The following is an 18,621-nucleotide window of genomic DNA, read 5'->3' on the forward strand; positions in this document are numbered from 1 at the left end:
ACCCTGTGGCCTCTTCAGCTTCCAACACCACCTCCTCCTCCCAGTTTGCTCCCGCTTCTCCCTCTGACCATACATCGTTGTCCCACCACCAATTCCCTGGCTGTGAGCTTTCTTGCCCTGGGGGTTCCTTTGGGGGTTTCCCAGCTGGTGCCACCCACCACTCTTCTGTATCCAGCCAGTCCATAACAGCTGGGCAGGCAGGATGCTCCACTTTAAGGCACTTTGTTTTTTTCCTGTTCACATGTCAAAGCCATGTAGCTAAAATAACCTATAGAGGAGTTATGGTAAAATGTGGATACCTGGGCTAGAAAATCTTTGTGTCACTTCTGTGTGTGCGGATTGAAAGGATCTCATTAGCCCAAAAATCTGTCCATTCCACCTCTGGGCAATTATTGTGCCACAAGGAAAGAACAGCCCAGAGCTGGAGAAGACTGCCTTTCAAGCTTTGGGGGAACAATTTACTAAAATAATCTATATAAGTACCAACTACAAATACTTTATTTTAACTGCTTTTTTATGCGTACAATAATAAAATACCAATTCCTCCCCCATCTCCACCAAAATAGATACATGGTACCTTCTTGCCATGTGAATATATTTTTGAGAAGATACACTCTAGGATCCAATGTGTGTGCACACCTTTTGCCAGTACTGTGCCCACAATGTTTGCTTGGGAAATTTACCATATTTTGTCTCACACTGATTTCAGGAGTTTGTATAGATACAAGAAATCTGCTCCATATACAAAGCCTTTAAATAGAATGCTGGGGAAACTATTCAAGCTGCGGAGTGAAGCCAAGTGAGGAGATGAGAGAATTCACTTCACATCCTCCTCTCCCACCCCACCCCCACACTGTTTCCCAAATTACAAATGACTTTTCCTTTGGGATACACAGGCCTGTGATGCTTGGAAAAAGGAAGCTGAGGAAGCTAATGATCGTGCCAACACGGCAACCATAGAATGTGAGCTAGCCCGGGAGCAGAGGGAGGCCTTGGAGCTGCAAGTGAAGAAACTCCAGGAGGAAGTGGAGAGGATCCACACTGGCCAGGACCCCCAGTTCCTGCGTTCGCTCTCTGATGTAGAGACCCTCTCCCTCTCCACACTCTATAATCTCCAAAAACAGCTGCGTGCCAACCTGGAAAGAGTTGATAAGGTAGGTCTGAGTGAGAAGTCTTGTCCCACAATTAACTTAGCTTCCTTTTTTGAATCCTTAATAAAAGCAGCAACTGTGAAGTTTGCATTTTTAATCCATGGTACATTTTGAACCCCATAGACTTGGCAACCATGAAATGTCTCATTCTTTCTCGGATGAGGGGGAGCCGTTTTATACTAGAATGCTCTCAGCTAGCAGGCAAGGCTTATAACATGATAATAGGAAAGGGCATTTCCCTCTGGATCAGAGTATGGTATGTCTGAAAGCAAATCCCACATTGGGCTCCCATGTAATGACTTGGGCATGTAGAATGTGCTGAAATGGCACACACAGACTCCCCGTGTTTCCGGGTGGTTGAAGGAAGATGGAAAAGGATTTTATTTGGTAGTACCTAACTTGACACTGCCTTAAAAACATTTACAGTCCCATAGCATTGATCTTGTGGGGGGGGGAGAGTCAAAATGTCATCTTGTTTCCCCCACAAAACCTATACTGCACAAGAGCTGCATATACACATTTCCGTGTGAGATGGGGGTGGGGTGGGTGGGATTGAATTTGCGGGAATGAACACAGACAATTTGGTGGGGGGGTGGTCCTCTTGCCCACACATTCCATAGAGCTGCTTTCTAGTCAAGAGGAGTAACAGCTGTATCCTGTGCATCTTGGGTCCTGGCTGCAGCCTAAGCCACTTCCTTCCTTCAGTGACTTAACAGAGCCAGCAGGCTGGAGGAGTCACTGCCAGGAGTTTGATATATGCCAAGTTCATGAGGCACGGCTGCCATCTATGTCATTTTGTCTGCCCAAAGGCACTCTCAGAACAGGTGACGGGAAGAGGAGAGAGGAATGTGGGGAGGTAAGCCAGATCAGGCATAGGAACAGGGAGGCGGTTGCAGAGAGAGAGGCAAAGGACTCCTCTGCCTCTTTTGTACTCCAGTTTCTTCCACCGCCCTCCTAATGTGGGTTCTCCCTTGCCTACTCCTTGTGAATGTCTCTGACCCTTTAACGGCTGCCTCCTGAGTGTACCAGGGCTCTGTTCTGTTTTGCTGACAACCCCTTTGGTTTTGCCCCCCGTTTCTTTCTTTCCAGGCAGTGTTTCAGATGCAGTCGGTGAAATGCCTCAAGTGCCAGGAAGAGAACCGGGTGGTACTCCCGTGCCAACACACTGTGCTGTGTGAAACGTGTGCTGAGGAGGGCGAATGCCCCATCTGCCATCCCAACAGGCCACACACTCTCCAGTCGTGACCCTACTAGGACATTTGGTTTAGCATATCACACATAGAACTTTTTAACTTTATATATATATATATATAAATATAATATGAATATATATATATGAATATATATATATATATATATATATACATAAAAACAAAAATTAGTTGCAGAGCACTTTTTAATACTTTGCATCTCCCATTTAAAGGTTCCCCCACCCACCCAGTCCTGCTAAGTCTAACTCCTTAGGGACTTTTATGGCTGTTTTTATGTAGATCAAAGGGCAGTTTGCAGAGTTTGTTTCCCCTCTCCCCCCCCCTTTCCTATTTAGGATGTAACCCTTTTTTAGTCTTTTCTGAATAAAGATTTAGAGGGAAGGGGAAGAGGGGCTTGCAAGTGCTTTCCAGGGTGAGGACTGGATCTGTGGGGAGAAGAGACACGGAAATCAAATTTCTGATCATGTCTTTGTCCTCCTTCTCTTGGCTCTTACTTCATCATCATTTTCATCTTTTTAAAGCAGCTGACATGCTCTTAGCCTAACAACAAGAGAATCCCCTTTGCAGTTCTTCCTCGTTGAGAGCTTCAGGCATTCAGAACTCTTGTTGGCCTTCAGTATGGGTGAGGATCTTTGGATATCTGTTTGAAAAACAAGCATTCACTTTTTAAAAGTCTTTTTACACACTTGTAGGTTTCTACCAAAGCAACAAAAGGAGCAAAATTTCAAACAAACCAGTGATGGCAGGCCAGTAGTCACAATAGTTTTACTCAAAAGCATTACTTATCAGTGGAACTTCGTAAAGAGGAAAACTCAGAGTTGGTGGTCTGTATTCTCTTGGCAATTAGGATGTGCTTCAGAGCTGTGGGTAATGCAAATGGAAGGCATTCTAGGTCGCATGTAGAGGTGGAAGTGTGAAATGATGAAGACCTGCTTTGGAAAAGCCTGTGTCTTTTCTGGTTGCTTGCTGGAGGTTGGGGCAGGGGTATTCTTCCTAGGCTTTGTTTTCATTGATAATTAAATGGAGGTAGATGGAACCTTTTAAACTTTTTTAGTCTGCCTAATACAGGCCTGCATAACTTGTGACCCACCAGTTAGGTAGGGTGGCCCTTTGGGACTAAATCAGTTTCCTGTTTTTGTCTGCCTGCCTGGGACTGCAGAAATGGGGTATTGGTCAAGTATCTGGCTAGAGGGTACAATGTTCAGTTGGTCTACATTTGGTCAGCTGATGCCGTGTTACTCACCCTAAACCTAATACTTGGTACTTCCTGATGGGTAGAAACAATATGTCTCTTCCGCTGCTGTTCCCATACCACGAATGGTACTGTTACCAGCATATCCACCCTGTAGTTCAGACAAGGGTTGGCTTTTTGCTTTGAGTGTTAAGAAAAAATCATTCAGGTTTTTTACAGAGCAAGCTCATCTGTTTGCCCTGGACAGCACTTTGTGTTGCTAGCATACAGTAAGATGTGGTGGACCACCATGAACTTGGGGAATGTAGAATGTGATAGAGAAGTGGGGGACATTTTCAGAAGTTAACACTGTGTGTTTCTATCTTGCTGCCAAAAATTTGGAGTTGCATACTGAATTGAAACATGGATTTCCTTCAGATGTAGTTTCTGCAAAGTAATAGCGGAGATATTGTGAGGAAGAAATAATTTTAAATTCACAGCCATGGGACAAACACAGAATTTTGCAAATGTTTAGGGACCCCAATATGAAAATGTTTCCAGTGGCAAGAAATAGATTCACAAAATGCAAAACTGGGAGCAGGCAAACAGAGAATCCAAGATATTGGAATATCCTCTCTTGAAAGATTAGCTAGCTGCTTAGGTGTCAAGTGGAGTTACGTTCCTAATCCACTTCACATTCTTCTGATTTATAGTGAATGCCACGAGGCCATACTTAAAGCGCTGTTCGTAGGCAAGAAAAGATGGGGTTGCCCAGAGTCCACAGTGTTTCACTTCTCAAATACATTCCTTTTCCTTCTGACTAGGGAAACCTTCTTACTCTTTTATCTTACTCCTCACTAGTTTAGGTTTCCGGTGAAGCTTGCCTGTCTTCTTTGCAGGAGGATATCGTTGGTTGTGATCCCTGTTTAGCTATAGACGATCTGGGGACACCCAAGGCTTTCTATAGTCTTAGGCTGCGTCTGGGATCAGTTGTGCTTGGTCCATTTAAATTGTGTGCAGTCCAATCTTTGTAGCCCAGAGGCTTGGGACTGGTCCCCAACAGATGGGAACATTCATCAGGCATGTATGTGATACACTGTTTGCACAGCCCAGAGAGTGATTCTGGGGTTGGTGGGGGCCCGATCCTCCTGCCCTTCTGCTTTGTCATCAAAAGCACCAAGCCGAAAATGAGAGACGCTCCCATGCAGACGTGCCCTTTCTACTGCTCTGCTCATTCTTACGAAAGATAATCTAGTTGTTCCTTTGGGTTAGCATCTCTGTTAACTCTGGGCCACCTTAGTGTAGCTGCAAATGCCCTTATTTGTCTGGGTACCTGCAGTAGACAACTTCCATGAAGATGGAGAACATTCTCCCAAAATGACCATAAAGCCTGAGTCTATAAATGCATTCCTCCTTAATATTGGGTGTGCCCTTGCTAGAGAACTACTTAGACCAGAACCATTTGTCATGGACAGCATTGACTACTATTTATATTGCCCATCTCTTACTGGGCACAGTGCATCTAGCCTTGAGGGATACATTTCATAGGTTAGGCTTTTTATACAAATAGACAGAAATCTTTTTGGGTCCCAAGCAACCATCAGCTGGATTATCGGAGCAATCATTAATTTATTTCTTGTGCTTTTGTAGGCCAGAATGAATAAGGTTTCCAAGCTCTGAGCAGAACTTAACTACACCTATTAAAAAAGAAACTTACAGTGCAATCCTAAGCATGTTTACTCAGAAGTAAGCAACATTGAATGCAATGGGGTTTCCCCCTAGTAAATGTGTTTAGGATTGCAGCCTCCACTAATAATTTCCATTGAGATTAAATTTGCACTCTTCCCAGAGTGCTTTACAAATGGTGTTAACTCACTGAATGGTGTTAACCTTTGATTATGTGTGGTAGGCTTCCAGGAATATATATTGGGGCCTAAATCCAACTGACTTTCATTGAAATTTGTGGTTTGGAATATTTTTTGTGTTAAGCTTGTATCCAGTAAATGTGTCGTCCTGCAGTTCCCGAGTGGTAGAACTCCCACTGCAGTTTGTTTTGACTTGTTCAGACATTGCAACAGCCTGTAGGCAACAAAAAGCAACGGTCCAGTCCAGAAGGACTCTAATCTGTCATTTTGAACTGAGGAGTTTGTTTAACATGTAAAAGTGTAATATTTAGATTTATAATCTCACTCCCTTGCTCACCAGTCTCTGCTTCATTTGCAGTAGTTGACCCACCTTTCCCCAACCTGGAAAAGCACTGGAAACTCTAAGTTATCATTCTTTTTCATAAGGGTAATCCAGCTACTCACTGTCAGGTTTTTCCTCTGGAGTATTTTCATATTTAATGCAAGTACATCATTAGATTTGCTTCCACAATTCCACCCTCCCATATTTGGGGGGCTAATATGCATTCCCAGATGATCTCAAAGTGCAGCTCTGTTTAGGATTATTTTTTTTAAATTAACTTTTATGTTTGGTAAAATTGCTTTTTTTCAATGTGTATATTGTACTAGTATCTGTTGTGTTTTTTTAAAAGAACACCTAATTGGCTTCTTTCTTTTCTTTTTTGTATGGAGAGGCGCTGCTGGCTGACTCTTGTGGTTGTGTTCGTTTTTGGTTGTAGCCTTTGAATGTCTGTGCCATGGGGCTTACCTGGTCTCCAAGGCCAGCAAACATGCCTCAGTCTTAAGGAAAGCTTGTTTGTTTAAAATATGTGAACATTTTTAAAACATACACACACAAATTTAAATTATGGGGGAGTAATAATACTCTGCTGGAAATAAAATGTACTAAACTATTTTGGTAACTAACTTAAAGATCATAGGAAATAAACTCTTTGAATCGGGTCTACAGTGTTTATACAGAATTGCAGCCATTTTCTGGCTCTTTGGTGGTAACTGGTTTGTAACACTTAGTTTTGTAAACATTGTGTTTTATTGCTTCCTCTGCCTTTCTATGTGATTGTCCATAGTGAGACGATGATTTTGTGGGGGGCGATTTGTTTAGTCCTGAATTGCCACAGCTTTGTGTAACTCCAACAGAATCCTACAGAGGGTGTTAGATGTGTCACTGGTCTCCTCAAGCGTAACTTAGAGGTAGTTTCTTTGTCCTGTTTTTAAGGCCTGGCAACTCTATAGAATCTTGCTGGTTATCAGATTCCTCTTTCCCACTCCCCGCAACACCCCCCTAGGCAAATCGCTTTGCTGGTGCGATGCAGGGGAGAAATTATACCAGAGGCAAAAGCCTGTTTACATTTAGTGCCACAACCCAATCTGTCTGTTTTATTGTGAAGGACCAAAGAATCCAAAATGGGATTTAAAAAATAAATAAATCTCCCAACCCCACAAATTCCGGACTGCTCCCCATCCAATTATGCTTTTTCCTCTACCTCGTCTCTGTCAGTATAATGCATAGGCACGAGGACATAGCAGCAGGCTGGTTTTATCCACACCTGGGAATCGTAGAAGCCCACGCTTCTCTATCCCATTCTTTAGCTCTTTTAAGACACACTTTTTTTAGAAAAAAGAAAGCCTAGATTTCTATGAATTTTAATATTGAAATGAAACACCTGAAATGTGAATGCGTTTGTTAGGTACCAAATGGAAAAGCAAAACCAATCTGTTTTGTAACTTTGGGTTAAGTTTCTGCATAGGAATTTTTTGTTTACCGGGATTGGGTGGGATGAACCATGAATGAGAGGAAATATGCATATTTTTGTTTAACCGAAAGCAAATCTTGATTGAGCTAGTAGTTTCTGATTTGAATAGTACCTGCTCAGCACTGGGGTTTTTTTTTAGGCTAACTTGATTATGTGATTGGGTTTTGCCTGATGCTAAAGCTATTATTTGGTGCTAGAGTAAATCATCCTAAATGGACAGCCCAAGGAGATGTGCTTGGATTATGAAAGTTCACACACTTCTGAGCAGAATGCCTCTTGTATTCCCTCTCTGGCCTCTATGCCAAGGCCTAATGGGGGGGAATCATTCCAAAAGTTTGGGGAGGACCTGCTAATATGACTAATTTTACCAGCCAAGGGAATATTGTGGTTGCAAAAACCAGAGTATCCAAAAAGGCTGGTAGACTTACCTTGATTAGCAGTAGAGAACGATCAGGCACCTGAAGAATTAGTAGAGAAGTAAGTGTTAAGAATTAACCTGTATATGCTTCTTTTAAAATGATTGGCTTTGTGGGGCTGAGGAATTTCCACACATTCGGGCAGATGACCGAGTAATCATACAGCTCAGAGGTGCTGGGCTATGCTTCTCTATTGCCCTACTTCAGCAGAGGGAAAGCGGCACCTAACAATTTATTGTGGGGAATTGCCTATATGCAGCACACAGGGGTCTGGGTTTGCATGTAACACTTAAGTGATGGCTCAGTGTTATAAGGCTAAGCTGCAGCCCTGCAGTCTCTGGTGCATTCACACAGAGGACTTTGCAAGCTTTCACTTCCATTTTAGACTAACCACAGATTCTTGTGACATTTAAATCTGGATAAACTGCATTTAATCTTAACTACAGATAGTGAAAGCAACTTCAAACCATGGTTTATAAAGCTGCCTCTCTCCACCCCCATAACCATAGATACAATTAACCTCCGTTTATGGTTTGGCTGTAATGTTCAAGCAGAAGCTTCCAGTTTCCTCCTCGTTGCAGTGCTGGAGGTGGCAAGCAGAACATACATACCCAATGTTTCCTTCAGCTTGTCCTTCTAATGCTAAACCATCACTTAGCATCACATGTAAACAGAGCCAGAGACCCCACACAGAATTCTTCACAGGAAAATTCCTTTTTCTTTTTAACTTTCCATAAGTCTCCAAGCTTAACCTGAGCCACTTCAAGGGCTGCACAGCTCAGACAAATGAAGAGAATTTCCTTTCTTAGCATGGAAAGACATAAAGGACTCAACAGTTTAGTGCTGTCCCACTAGACAGACAGGACTTTCCCATATTGTTTCCTTCCCCAAAAGGGAAAAGTATTTACCACCAGTGTGTGGGGGGGTTCTCCTCATTTTTTCCCTCCTTTTGATTCCCCTCTGGGATTATATCAGCCTTTAGAGCAATGCAACCGGAAAGTAGATGTTGCTGGCGAAAAGTATTATAAGTGAAGTATTCCTGCAAACTGGTGACTGTGGATCAAAAGATCTCTATGGGGCTTCCCCACTCTGTAGCTTCCAATGTTTGAAAGGAAAAAAAATATATAAATACATTCTATATAAATTCTTAAAATTACACACTACAGTATTTATGGTGGCAATTCTGAACCAGTCTCTCTCCTTGGATTTTCCTAGGCAGGGGAGGGTGGAGGGTGGCTGGGACAGAGAGCCGCTCAAGTCTGTGTAGAAGTCAGCCAAAAGGTAATAGGTGGTGTGTACAATGTGGTGTTTGATTCCATTATTATAGACTGTAATGCAGAACTGTGATTTCAGCTGTTGTTCTTTCTCGTATTCTGTATATATGTGTGTTTGGCTGTCCAGAAACCTGGTTTTAGACACTCTTTCTTGGCAAAGTGGATTTGCATGTGGAGCTTAAAAAAATGCAATCTTGTGTCACAATTTCCAAGGGCAGGATGGATTTTCTAGAAGACAATAAATTTTTTTATTTTTTTGCTAAGAAAAAAAAGGCAGCAGTTTTGTGTGTGCATATGTATGTGTATTTTAGAGTGTATATGTGGTGTCCATGTGAGTTTTCTTAGTACCTTTGATCTCTACTTGAAAGCTAGAGAGGTTGGGGGGGGGGACCTGCCTAACATTCCACTAGGAAGGTCTCCTGTTCAAGCTCCATGAAGTGAATGGCAGGTATGTGAAGCATCTGCACCGTGGTAAAATGAACACGATCCCTTTGCTCTCATGGAACTTGTGCCAGAAGTGATTCTTTGTAGATTGTAGCCCAGGAATGCTGCACAATCACATCTTTTTTTCACCTTCCAGTTGGTTATATAGAAACAATAGCCTTTGCAGCCTAGAGGACTGAAAAGATAGAACCCACTCAATTTACTGTATTTTATATAAATATATCCCTCATACTGCTCAAGATACAATACAATTTCAGGGTAGATCCTTTATCTCGGAATATCTCCCAACACACCACCTGCAACAGCATCTTGGATTCCATGGAAACAAAGTTCTAGATCTGGGGAGAATCTGCTTTTGAATGGGAACTTTTCCTCAGTTGGCTTTTTAAGGACCCAACTGGAAATGGGGAAAGCTTATCTCTTTACTTAGAACTCCTAACCCAGAGATCTCCGTATACTCTTCTCACTTCAAAATTTGTGTGCAGCAGTGTCTTGTCTCCTCTTTCTTTCCATTAACATAAGAGAGAGAGAAACAATGACATTTTGTAATTGGCCTCCCAAAATCTTGAATCCAGAATAAAGTGAGCAAATTTGAGAATTCTGGGTTTGGACCATGGGAAAAATTTTTGTGGAAATTTAATAATGCTAATCCAGCTATTTAGTCAGCCTTAAGACCCATTGAAATCAGCAGGACATATTCTTGATTGAATTGAGACCCAGTGGTTGCTTAGCCCAAATTGCCCCATTGATTTCACTGGAACGTTTTGCATGATTAACTTTGTCTGAACTAGTATGTAGCTATCTCATTTGTAGTGGTAGCCAACATGGTGCCCTCCAATTCCTGTCGACCCCAGTCAACATGACCAGTTTTCAGGGATGGTTCAGCAACCTCTGTAAGTCACCACATTGACACCCCCTAGCATAATGGTATCTGTGTTTGCTATCTGTCCAAGCTGTCTTGTTTTTGTAATTGTGTCTCCATAGTGATTCTATCTCATCCCCTGTCCTCGCTTACTAGTATTCTCCTTTGGCTGAGTAAACACAGCCCCAAAGCGTGAATGATTAGGAATAAGTAATGGGTGCAGGCTGGAGAGAGATGGGACACACCGACAGCTTCTCAGTGCTAGAATGTAGGTTCTTTGGTCAATCACTGAACTAGAAAAGTAGTACCCACAGGCAAGCCTTTCTGGAAAAATAAAGATTCAACCAGACACTCAACTACTCTTAATTAGATGAGGCAGAAGGATCAATCCACATTTCATGAAATCACAACATAGAAGCTGCTGCAGCGGAGGCTAGCTAGCTAGTGACTTATTTACTTGTAAGACCAGCAAATGCTGAGATCTACACGTGTTAATTGGGACGCAGGTGGCGCTGTGGGTTAAAGCCTCAGCGCCTAGGACTTGCCGATCGAAAGGTTGGTGGTTCGAATCCCTGCGGCGGGGTGCGCTCCCGCTGCTCGGTCCCAGCGCCTGCCAACCTAGCAGTTTGAAAGCACCTCCGGGTGCAAGTAGATAAATAGGGACCACTTACCAGCGGGAAGGTAAACGGCGTTTCCGTGTGCGACTCTGGCTCGCCAGAGCAGCGATGTCACGCTGGCCACGTGACCCGGAAGTGTCTCCGGACAGCGCTGGCCCCCGGCCTCTTAAGTGAGATGGGCGCACAACCCCAGAGTCTGTCAAGACTGGCCCGTACGGGCAGGGGTACCTTTACCTTTACCTTTACACGTGTTAATTACTATGCACATGTGCTTTCTATGCCTTGTCTCTGTAACAGGGATGAAGAACCATTTTCAGTCTGAGGGCTGTCATTCCCTTCTAGGGATGATGATAAACACTAAATAGAGGGTGGGGCAGCTTATATAAATTACACTCCTCTCTGTGACCCTCCAGGTGTCACCGGAATACAACTCCCATCATCCCTGACTGTTGGCAATACAGCCAGGGACTAATGGGGAGTTACAGTCAAGCAGAAGCTGATGGCCACAGGTTCCCCAAGCCTGACGTAGAACAAGACACTTTATATAGGTAGCACAAGCATGGCTTGTACAAGTTGAAGTCTTGCTTCCCTAACATTTTAAGAAGCATCTGGGGGTTAACCAAATAGGTAGAGAAGTGATCTTATAGGCATCATTTACTTTTGGTGACATAACTTCCCTAAGGCCTCTGCCTGAACTTAGTTGTCTCGGGATAAAATGACAGATCCTCTTTTGCATCAAGATTTGGTTGACGAACAGGACTCTGCACATAGAAAGAAGAGACTGTTATCACAGGAGGAGAAGGAGGTAAGTACTATGCTATGCCAAAGACCTGCGATGGGAGTGCCGCTACTTCATTTACTCATAAGTGTTCTGGAGGTCAAGTCTGTGGAAGATAACAATTTTGCAGGGAGCTGACAAGTGTGAGATGCCCCAAACTGGCCTTTCTACTACATATTTCATAACCAACAAAATGGCATATGAAATCAAAAGTAAATGTAAAGTGGCAAAAAAATAACTTCACATATATACTGATAGAATTCTAAACTGACCTGGGACTCAAACTTGCCGTCATAATGGAAGGCACAATAAAAATGGCATAGCTTTGTAGGAATGAAGATTCCATGCTGGGCCCAGTTTGGAAATGGCCTGAAAATGGCCAATATAATAATGTCTTTCTTAAAACCAAGGGGCTACCACCTCTAGACTTCTACATGCATGTTCTGGTCATGCCAACTCAACAAGGACATCACAAAGCTAGAAAAGAGGCAGAGAAGTGCAGTCAATTTGATCAAGCAATGAAAATGCCTTCCCAATTAAGAAAGGCTAAAGTGTTTGGGGTTATTAACATAAGCAAAGAGATGACATGGAGAAAATAGGATATCAAAGGGTGCAATGGGTAGAAGGTTAGAGTGAGCATTTCCTCCCTTCTCCCTTTCATACTGTACTGGAGCTCAGGTTACCCACTGAAACTGATAAAGGAATAGATTCACAACAGCCAACAGGACTTCCTACAGCTAGGCCCGGGCGATATATGAGGAGCAGACCGCGATGTCGGTTCCACTGAGCGCTATATCGCTGGTGAAACTGCCACCGCTCCTGAGTCCGTCTGCTATCAGCATCTGCTGGAGGGAGTCAAGAGTTTGTCCAGTGGGCGCTGCTTAGCAGAGGGACTCTGAAGCGGTGGTGGTTTCACCAGCGATATACTGCTCAGTGGAACTGACATTGCGGTCTGCTCCTCATACAATGCAGAGGGAGAAACAAGCTGTATTGGCGAGGCGCCGATACAGCTTGTTCCTCCCTCTGCATCTTTAAACTGCTCAACTGAGGAGTTTATAGCTGCTCTTGCCTCAGCCGAGCAGTTAAAGGAGCCCCGATGCTCTGCCCATTCACCTGTGAGCGGCAAGAGCGCAGGGGCTGTCTCAGCTGGGGAGGGGGAAACTTTCCCAAGCCCCAGCTGAGCTGCAGAAACTGTGTTGTCCCAGCCCATGAGCGTCTGGGTGAAACCGCATCAGTTCCCAAGTTGAGAGCTGGGGCACCTTCACCAGGTGCCTCACGGGCAGAGGCCAATGCAGCTTGCTTTTTAGCATCTCGGTATATCTCCACGATGTTTGGCTGGCGATATAGCACAATTTTGAAAAGCTGATGTTGCCCAACCCTACCTACAGCACATGATTTATGGCACTTGAGCCACAAAATGTGCTGACCCTTTGGTTGAATGGTTTTAATGCAGGCCTAGTCAAATTTATGGAGGCCATGTTTAGCAGCAGCCACTGTAGTCATGATGTGTATGATGGCTAAACAAAACTCCCAGGTTCAGAAGTAGTATACTGTCCTCTCAATTTTTTATTCATACAGCCACAAACCTGCACAATCTCCATGAAATAGGGATTTGGCGACACACACACACAAAAGGAAACCTGATTATCTGGGTTATCCAATTGCTGGTTCCACCCTGAGTAATTATTTTAAATGTTCCCAGTGACAAAAGTTAGAGCAGCCCATAGACTGGAATTGGGCAGAAGTGTCTCCACCACCACACCAGCAACACTCCAAATGCAGGGTAGATCCAATATAGCCAATGAAGATTGAGCATGTTCCAGTGGGCTTGAAATGGTTTTAAAAGAGTGAATGGTTGGGGTAGGGCAGTCAGGGGAGGGAATGGAGTAACCAGAACACTGAACAGAAGTGCCACATTCTGTTGCACTGCCACACTTCTTAGTTACACTTCCATTTGCAGAATTGGAGGGGGAGGCAAACAGTTCTGGTTGGCCATTTTTGGTACCAGGATGCTTAAAAGAGGACGCTCTTTCTTTGAATCAATGCAGGACTTATGCTACATCCCTTCTTCCTGCAACTACCCTAGCTGCCTCTGCAGAGGTTGCTTTCTACAGGCCTTTACAAAAGGAAATGAGATTACCTCATACTCCGTTTCCCTCCCTGCTGCCAGTGCCACAGAATGCTACTGTCCCCTTTTTACACTGTATTCACCAATTTAAACTGGAACACATTATAGAATAAGTGGTGTATAGTATGCCAATAAGTCTCCTGAGGTACACTGGAGGAAAACACACCGTTTAGCTTAAAAAAATCTTGATTTTTTTTTGGGTGGGGCGGGGTTAGTAGATAAGACATCCAGCTGCTGTGCTCTATATAGAGGATGCTCTCGGGTTTTCTCTCCTCTGCAAAGGCTGTGTAGTAAGTGAAAGGCATTAAAGCACTACATATTTAAGATGCTCAAAAATGCCTCCACAAGAGCCTGTCCACTCAGCTCTACCCTCAGGAATGTATGCACATACACACAGTTGTAAAAATAGGAAACGCTTTTGCTTGCTCAGAGCTCACCCCACCCGAAATAAACGAGAGCCTGGCCTGGTTTCTTTCACAGCCTTTAGCCTTTAGCTGCTAATGTGACAGAAATAGCATGCCTTAGCCTCACATAATCCTTTAGTTGTCCTTTTCACTTACCGGAAAGCAATTCCTCTTGATGGAAGAGGAAACCAGCTGAGAACTACAGTCTACTGAGCAAATTTCCCGTTGCACAGAAACCTTGGCTATATCTACCACCACAACACTGACAACGATCTGCTCTAGGCTTTAGGAAAAACAGGAAAACTTAAGTTGTAGAGCAGGAGTGGGGATGGAATCTGTGGCCCTTCAGATGTCAGACTCCCAACTTGCAGCCAGCTTGGCCAATGCTATGGATGATGGGAATTGGGGTCCAGGTTCCCCATCCTTACTATAAAGACCTGGCCTCACTGGCAGTGGAAACACCTGACTGCAAAGGAGTGGAGGGGGGGGGGAAACAAGTCGCAAATGCTCAGAAATTGAGGGAATGCTTCCTGCAGTGCTATGATCAAAGCTTACGTTAGGCTGTCTTTAGGTTTACCTGTAGGTCAGGGTTCAAAGTAACACTTCACAAGCCTTACTGCCGAAATGGAGGTGAAATTCTAACCGTGGTGGTGGTGGTGACTGCAGTCTTATGCTCCCATCGATCCATCAAAGCCAAGCACAGCTTACAGGTATAAACAACAACAGCACTGTTCATAGAATATGCGGATTTTCTTTTCAATCAAATCCTCCCCTGCTTTAAAACGCAAGAGTTTCCACTCCCCAGCAACATCTGTGCCTTCTTTGTGATAATCAGAATTGTGCCCTGGAGATGAGTGGGCATAGAATCCATCACAGCGTACAGCCAGCGGCTCTTCCATTTAATTCCTTTTTAAGTCAGTGATGCTTAAATCAGAAGGAAGTGCCGGTTCCTGTGGCAGAGATTAGTGGTCGCAGGTCTGGGGTGTTTGTTTTTCTTAACTCACCAAAAGCTGCTCTCCCACCCCCACCCCACCCTTTGGCTTTCTGGTGTACCAGGCTGCCTGCTTTCCATGCCATCTGGCGAACAGAGTAAAGCATTTCCTGGGGGAAATCCACAAGGGGCACATTACAAGCTTTGCCGGCCAAACAGGCTCTTTCTCAGTCCTCGTGTGCACGCATGCGTGCCAATTGTGCGCATGTGTTTGCTCGCAGCATCCCTTAGCTTGCAGTATGAAAATCAAATAGTACCACATTTTCTATTTTTCTTAAAATAAAATAAGGGAAGTCCTTACTGCAGATGAAGAACGGATGAATGGGGCTGGGAGTGGGTGACACAACCCTTTCCTGTCGCCTCTTGAATGGAAACAGGTCAAACATTCATCCAGACACAGCTTGCTCTTCAGCATGCACTGACAAAAGAGCCCCAGGGTTTGCTATGGCCAGGCTAGAATGCCGCATGTCCCTCTAGCATCTAATGCACCAGCAGAAAAAGCTGGAGTGGAAGAAGGGCTTCCTGCTCAACATGGTGTATTTGCTGTCGCCATGGCAGCACAGGCCCTGCCTGCTGCACCTTTTCAGCTCAGTCCCTTCTGTTGCAGCCCCTATTGTTGCTCCTGCTGTCGCTCAGTCTCCCTGGATTGCTTTGCTCGTTGTCTGCGGAGCTTCACAAATGCCTGGGCTTCCTTGTCTCCTTTGCGGGTTTCCAGCAGCTTCAAGATTTCAGCGCCTGGGGCAGAGTGGGAGAGGTGGCATGCAATCAGTGAGATGTGGAATCAAGTAGACTGCTCCTACAACTAAATGTCTCTTGATGTTTAACACAAACCCACTTTCCTGCAGACAGACATCACAAAAGCTAGGCAACAAGTAAGACTTAAGCTTCTTCTAGGCCAAAGCCAAGAATCCTGGCCCCTCAAAAAGTTACCTATTGCATATATCCCAAAACATCCTAAAGCAGAGAAGCCCAGAGGTACCTGATGGAAAACTGCAGGACATCGCCAAGGGGTAACAAGCTAATGGATGCAGCTAATGGATACTATGCGAATGATGTGTGTGCCCCATGAAGAACAAGGCTAATTGAAAAACAGCTGTTTCCATTTCCTGTACTAGCTCCAAGCACCTCTTGTAACTCCCTTTAGTGAGTCAAAACGCTGTTCCCGATGGAGGTTGCTATGGAAGCAGCTTTCCAAGCAGTGAGGAAAAGGGAATCTTATTAAAAGGAGAATGGAGTTTGGGTGTGGTGGGTTGTGTTACTGTCCATCGCCTTTTGAGCTGTTGGAAGTAAAAGCAGGAGATCTCTAGTTAAGAGACAACTGCTAACGCTGCTCCTATGATGCTCAGGTAAATCCAGCAGCAGTCCAGTGGGAGCAGTCCAGCGTCCCTAGGAAGGGGGCAGTGTAGAAGCTACGGTGATAAAAAGGACAGCAACCTGCAATCTAAAAACAATCTCTTCACCTTGCCTCACTTTTGGAAAATACCTCACATTGTATATTTATTTATTTAGATGCCACTTGTATACAAGTATAAAATCAATTATTAAATTAACATATTATTAAAACACACAATAAAAACCATTCCAAAGCATTAAAAACATACACAATTAAACAAGCCAGGTAAAAAACACAAACAGGTTTTTTTAAAAAACAACAACAACCAAAACACCACAACTTACACATGGGTTTTGTTCTGGGGATAGTACCTGATAACAAACTTGTGTATAGTCAAAACACATTGTGTGCAATGGCGGGGGGTGGGCATTGCTAAAGTCTTCTTCCTCAGTCTTTTTTTAAAAAAACAAAACAAACCTTATTTTGCCAAAGGTGCAAAGCTGAATGCTCACAAGTTCAATATATTAAAGTTGTGGATTTACTGCATCAGAAAGTTCAAGTTCAGGGGAATGCTTGCCTAAATGACTGCGTCATCAAGAGCAGGGGGAATGCTGTAACTGAGGAAGCCTCTCCTACAGCAGCAGGGAAAGAATTTCTCAACACTGGTGCCACTGGTGAAAATGCCTGCCTCCATGCTGTCCTCAAACCAATTATCATTTCATTTGCTATGGACACACTTAGGGCTTATCCAGACTTCTGCTTTCCCCTCTGCATTCCCCTGGGGAAACCTGATCTTTTGTTCTCAATTGGAGCAAGCATCAATCAGGTGCTTTTTTCTGGACTGATGTTTGCTCCAATTTAAAGCTAAAGTGCACATTTTCCCCAGGAACAGAGTAGGGCAAATGGAAAACCACTTGGACCTTTGCTTTCTAGCTACGGGACAAGCAGACATGTAGATGAGCCCTTAAAAGCACTTGGTCCTAAATACAGTCAGTACTTTGTTCCTGCTTGGCTTTTTCTGCCCTTTCTGCAGATATTTGCCCCTCAAACATTACCCATTATCAGCCTGTTTGCCACAGAGCCCTAACTTTCCACCCATATTATACAAGGAGCCATCTTATGAAAATAAACCATCCCAAGATTCTCTCTGTCTCTGAAATGAAGCAGTAGAACAGAAGCCACGCCTAGCTCTATGGCTCCAGTAACAGATCAAAGCCAAGGTTCCAAAACCTTCATATGTATAGGTACCTCCAGGGACTGGCTCCCATACTAAGCCTGCTGTGTTCCATAACATCCTAGGTTCCAAACTTAGAAGACAGGTTATGAAACCAGCCTTCTAGTTTTTAGTTAAATTGCTAATGCTGAAATGGCTGGGGGAATATTGACAATTCCCCCTAAACTCACAGTGGGAAGGGATTGAAATGCAGGCAGCAGAACTCCTAATTCCCAGCACCATTACGCCACCTACACTACACATTTAAAACAGTATCATGCCACTTCAAGCAGCCATGGTCTTCCTCAAAGAATCCTGGGAACTGTAGTTTGTTATGTGTGCCGAGAGTTGCTAAGAGACCCCTACTCTCCTCAGAAAGCCACCACTCCCAGAGTTCTCTGAGAAGAAGGTTCAACGGTCCAGCCACTCTGGAAATTGCAGCTCTGTGGGGGGAAATAGGTGTTCCATTAGAACTCTAAGCACCCTTAACAAACTACAGCTCCCATGATTCTTTGGGAGAAGCCATGGCTGTTTAAAGGGTTTAAATGTATGGTCAGATGGGGCCCACAAGGGACTACAAAATCTTTCCCTTTGCTTGGTCGGCAGAGAAGCCTGGAAGACTCGATCAGCTGCATCAGCTTGAATTTTTGTAAACTCTTTAAATTGGCTTCATTAGATTAGTAGTACATAACTGTGTTTGTGTGGATATAATTTACCACCAACCCGACAGCAAAAGACAGCATCCCCATCAGTGGAAGGATTTCTACTTGCACAATGGGACTTCTCCCGCCCCTCTCGCCCCACCGCAAACTCCCCATTAAAGGAAGCCCCAGGATAGAGTTAGGGAGCACTTCACAGAATGTTAACTTAGCGCTACGCAGGATACAAGCCAAAATCACAGAACTAAAATGCTGAGCATTTCAATATACAGCCTAGTACTTGGTCTTGAATAAAAGAACATTTCCCCCCC

At 44.0% G+C, this 18,621-nt stretch overlaps 2 protein-coding genes across 13 annotated transcripts in view; one reads left to right on the forward strand and one right to left on the reverse strand.

The window, feature by feature from the left end:
• UNK (unk zinc finger) overlaps positions 1–9,153 on the forward strand; it is a 51,532-nt gene extending 42,379 nt beyond the window's left edge. For all 4 annotated transcript variants that reach the window (XM_083725659.1, XM_083725657.1, XM_083725658.1 and 1 more), the window contains 2 exons: positions 897–1,154; positions 2,241–9,153. In XM_083725659.1, the coding sequence (XP_083581785.1) occupies positions 897–1,154; positions 2,241–2,396 (414 nt within the window). In that variant the 3' untranslated portion in view covers positions 2,397–9,153. The remainder of the gene's footprint in view (positions 1–896; positions 1,155–2,240) is intronic.
• A 3,977-nt stretch (positions 9,154–13,130) lies between these two features.
• The window catches only part of UNC13D (unc-13 homolog D), a 56,498-nt gene continuing 51,007 nt past the window's right edge, over positions 13,131–18,621 (reverse strand). For all 9 annotated transcript variants that reach the window (XM_083725642.1, XM_083725645.1, XM_083725643.1 and 6 more), the window contains one exon: positions 13,131–15,840. In XM_083725642.1, coding sequence (XP_083581768.1) covers positions 15,716–15,840 — 125 coding nt within the window. In that variant the 3' untranslated portion in view covers positions 13,131–15,715. The remainder of the gene's footprint in view (positions 15,841–18,621) is intronic.

Source organism: Podarcis gaigeae (genome assembly GCF_964106915.1).
Source record: "Podarcis gaigeae genome assembly, chromosome: 2".
In the NCBI taxonomy this organism is placed as follows: Eukaryota; Metazoa; Chordata; class Lepidosauria; order Squamata; family Lacertidae; genus Podarcis; species Podarcis gaigeae.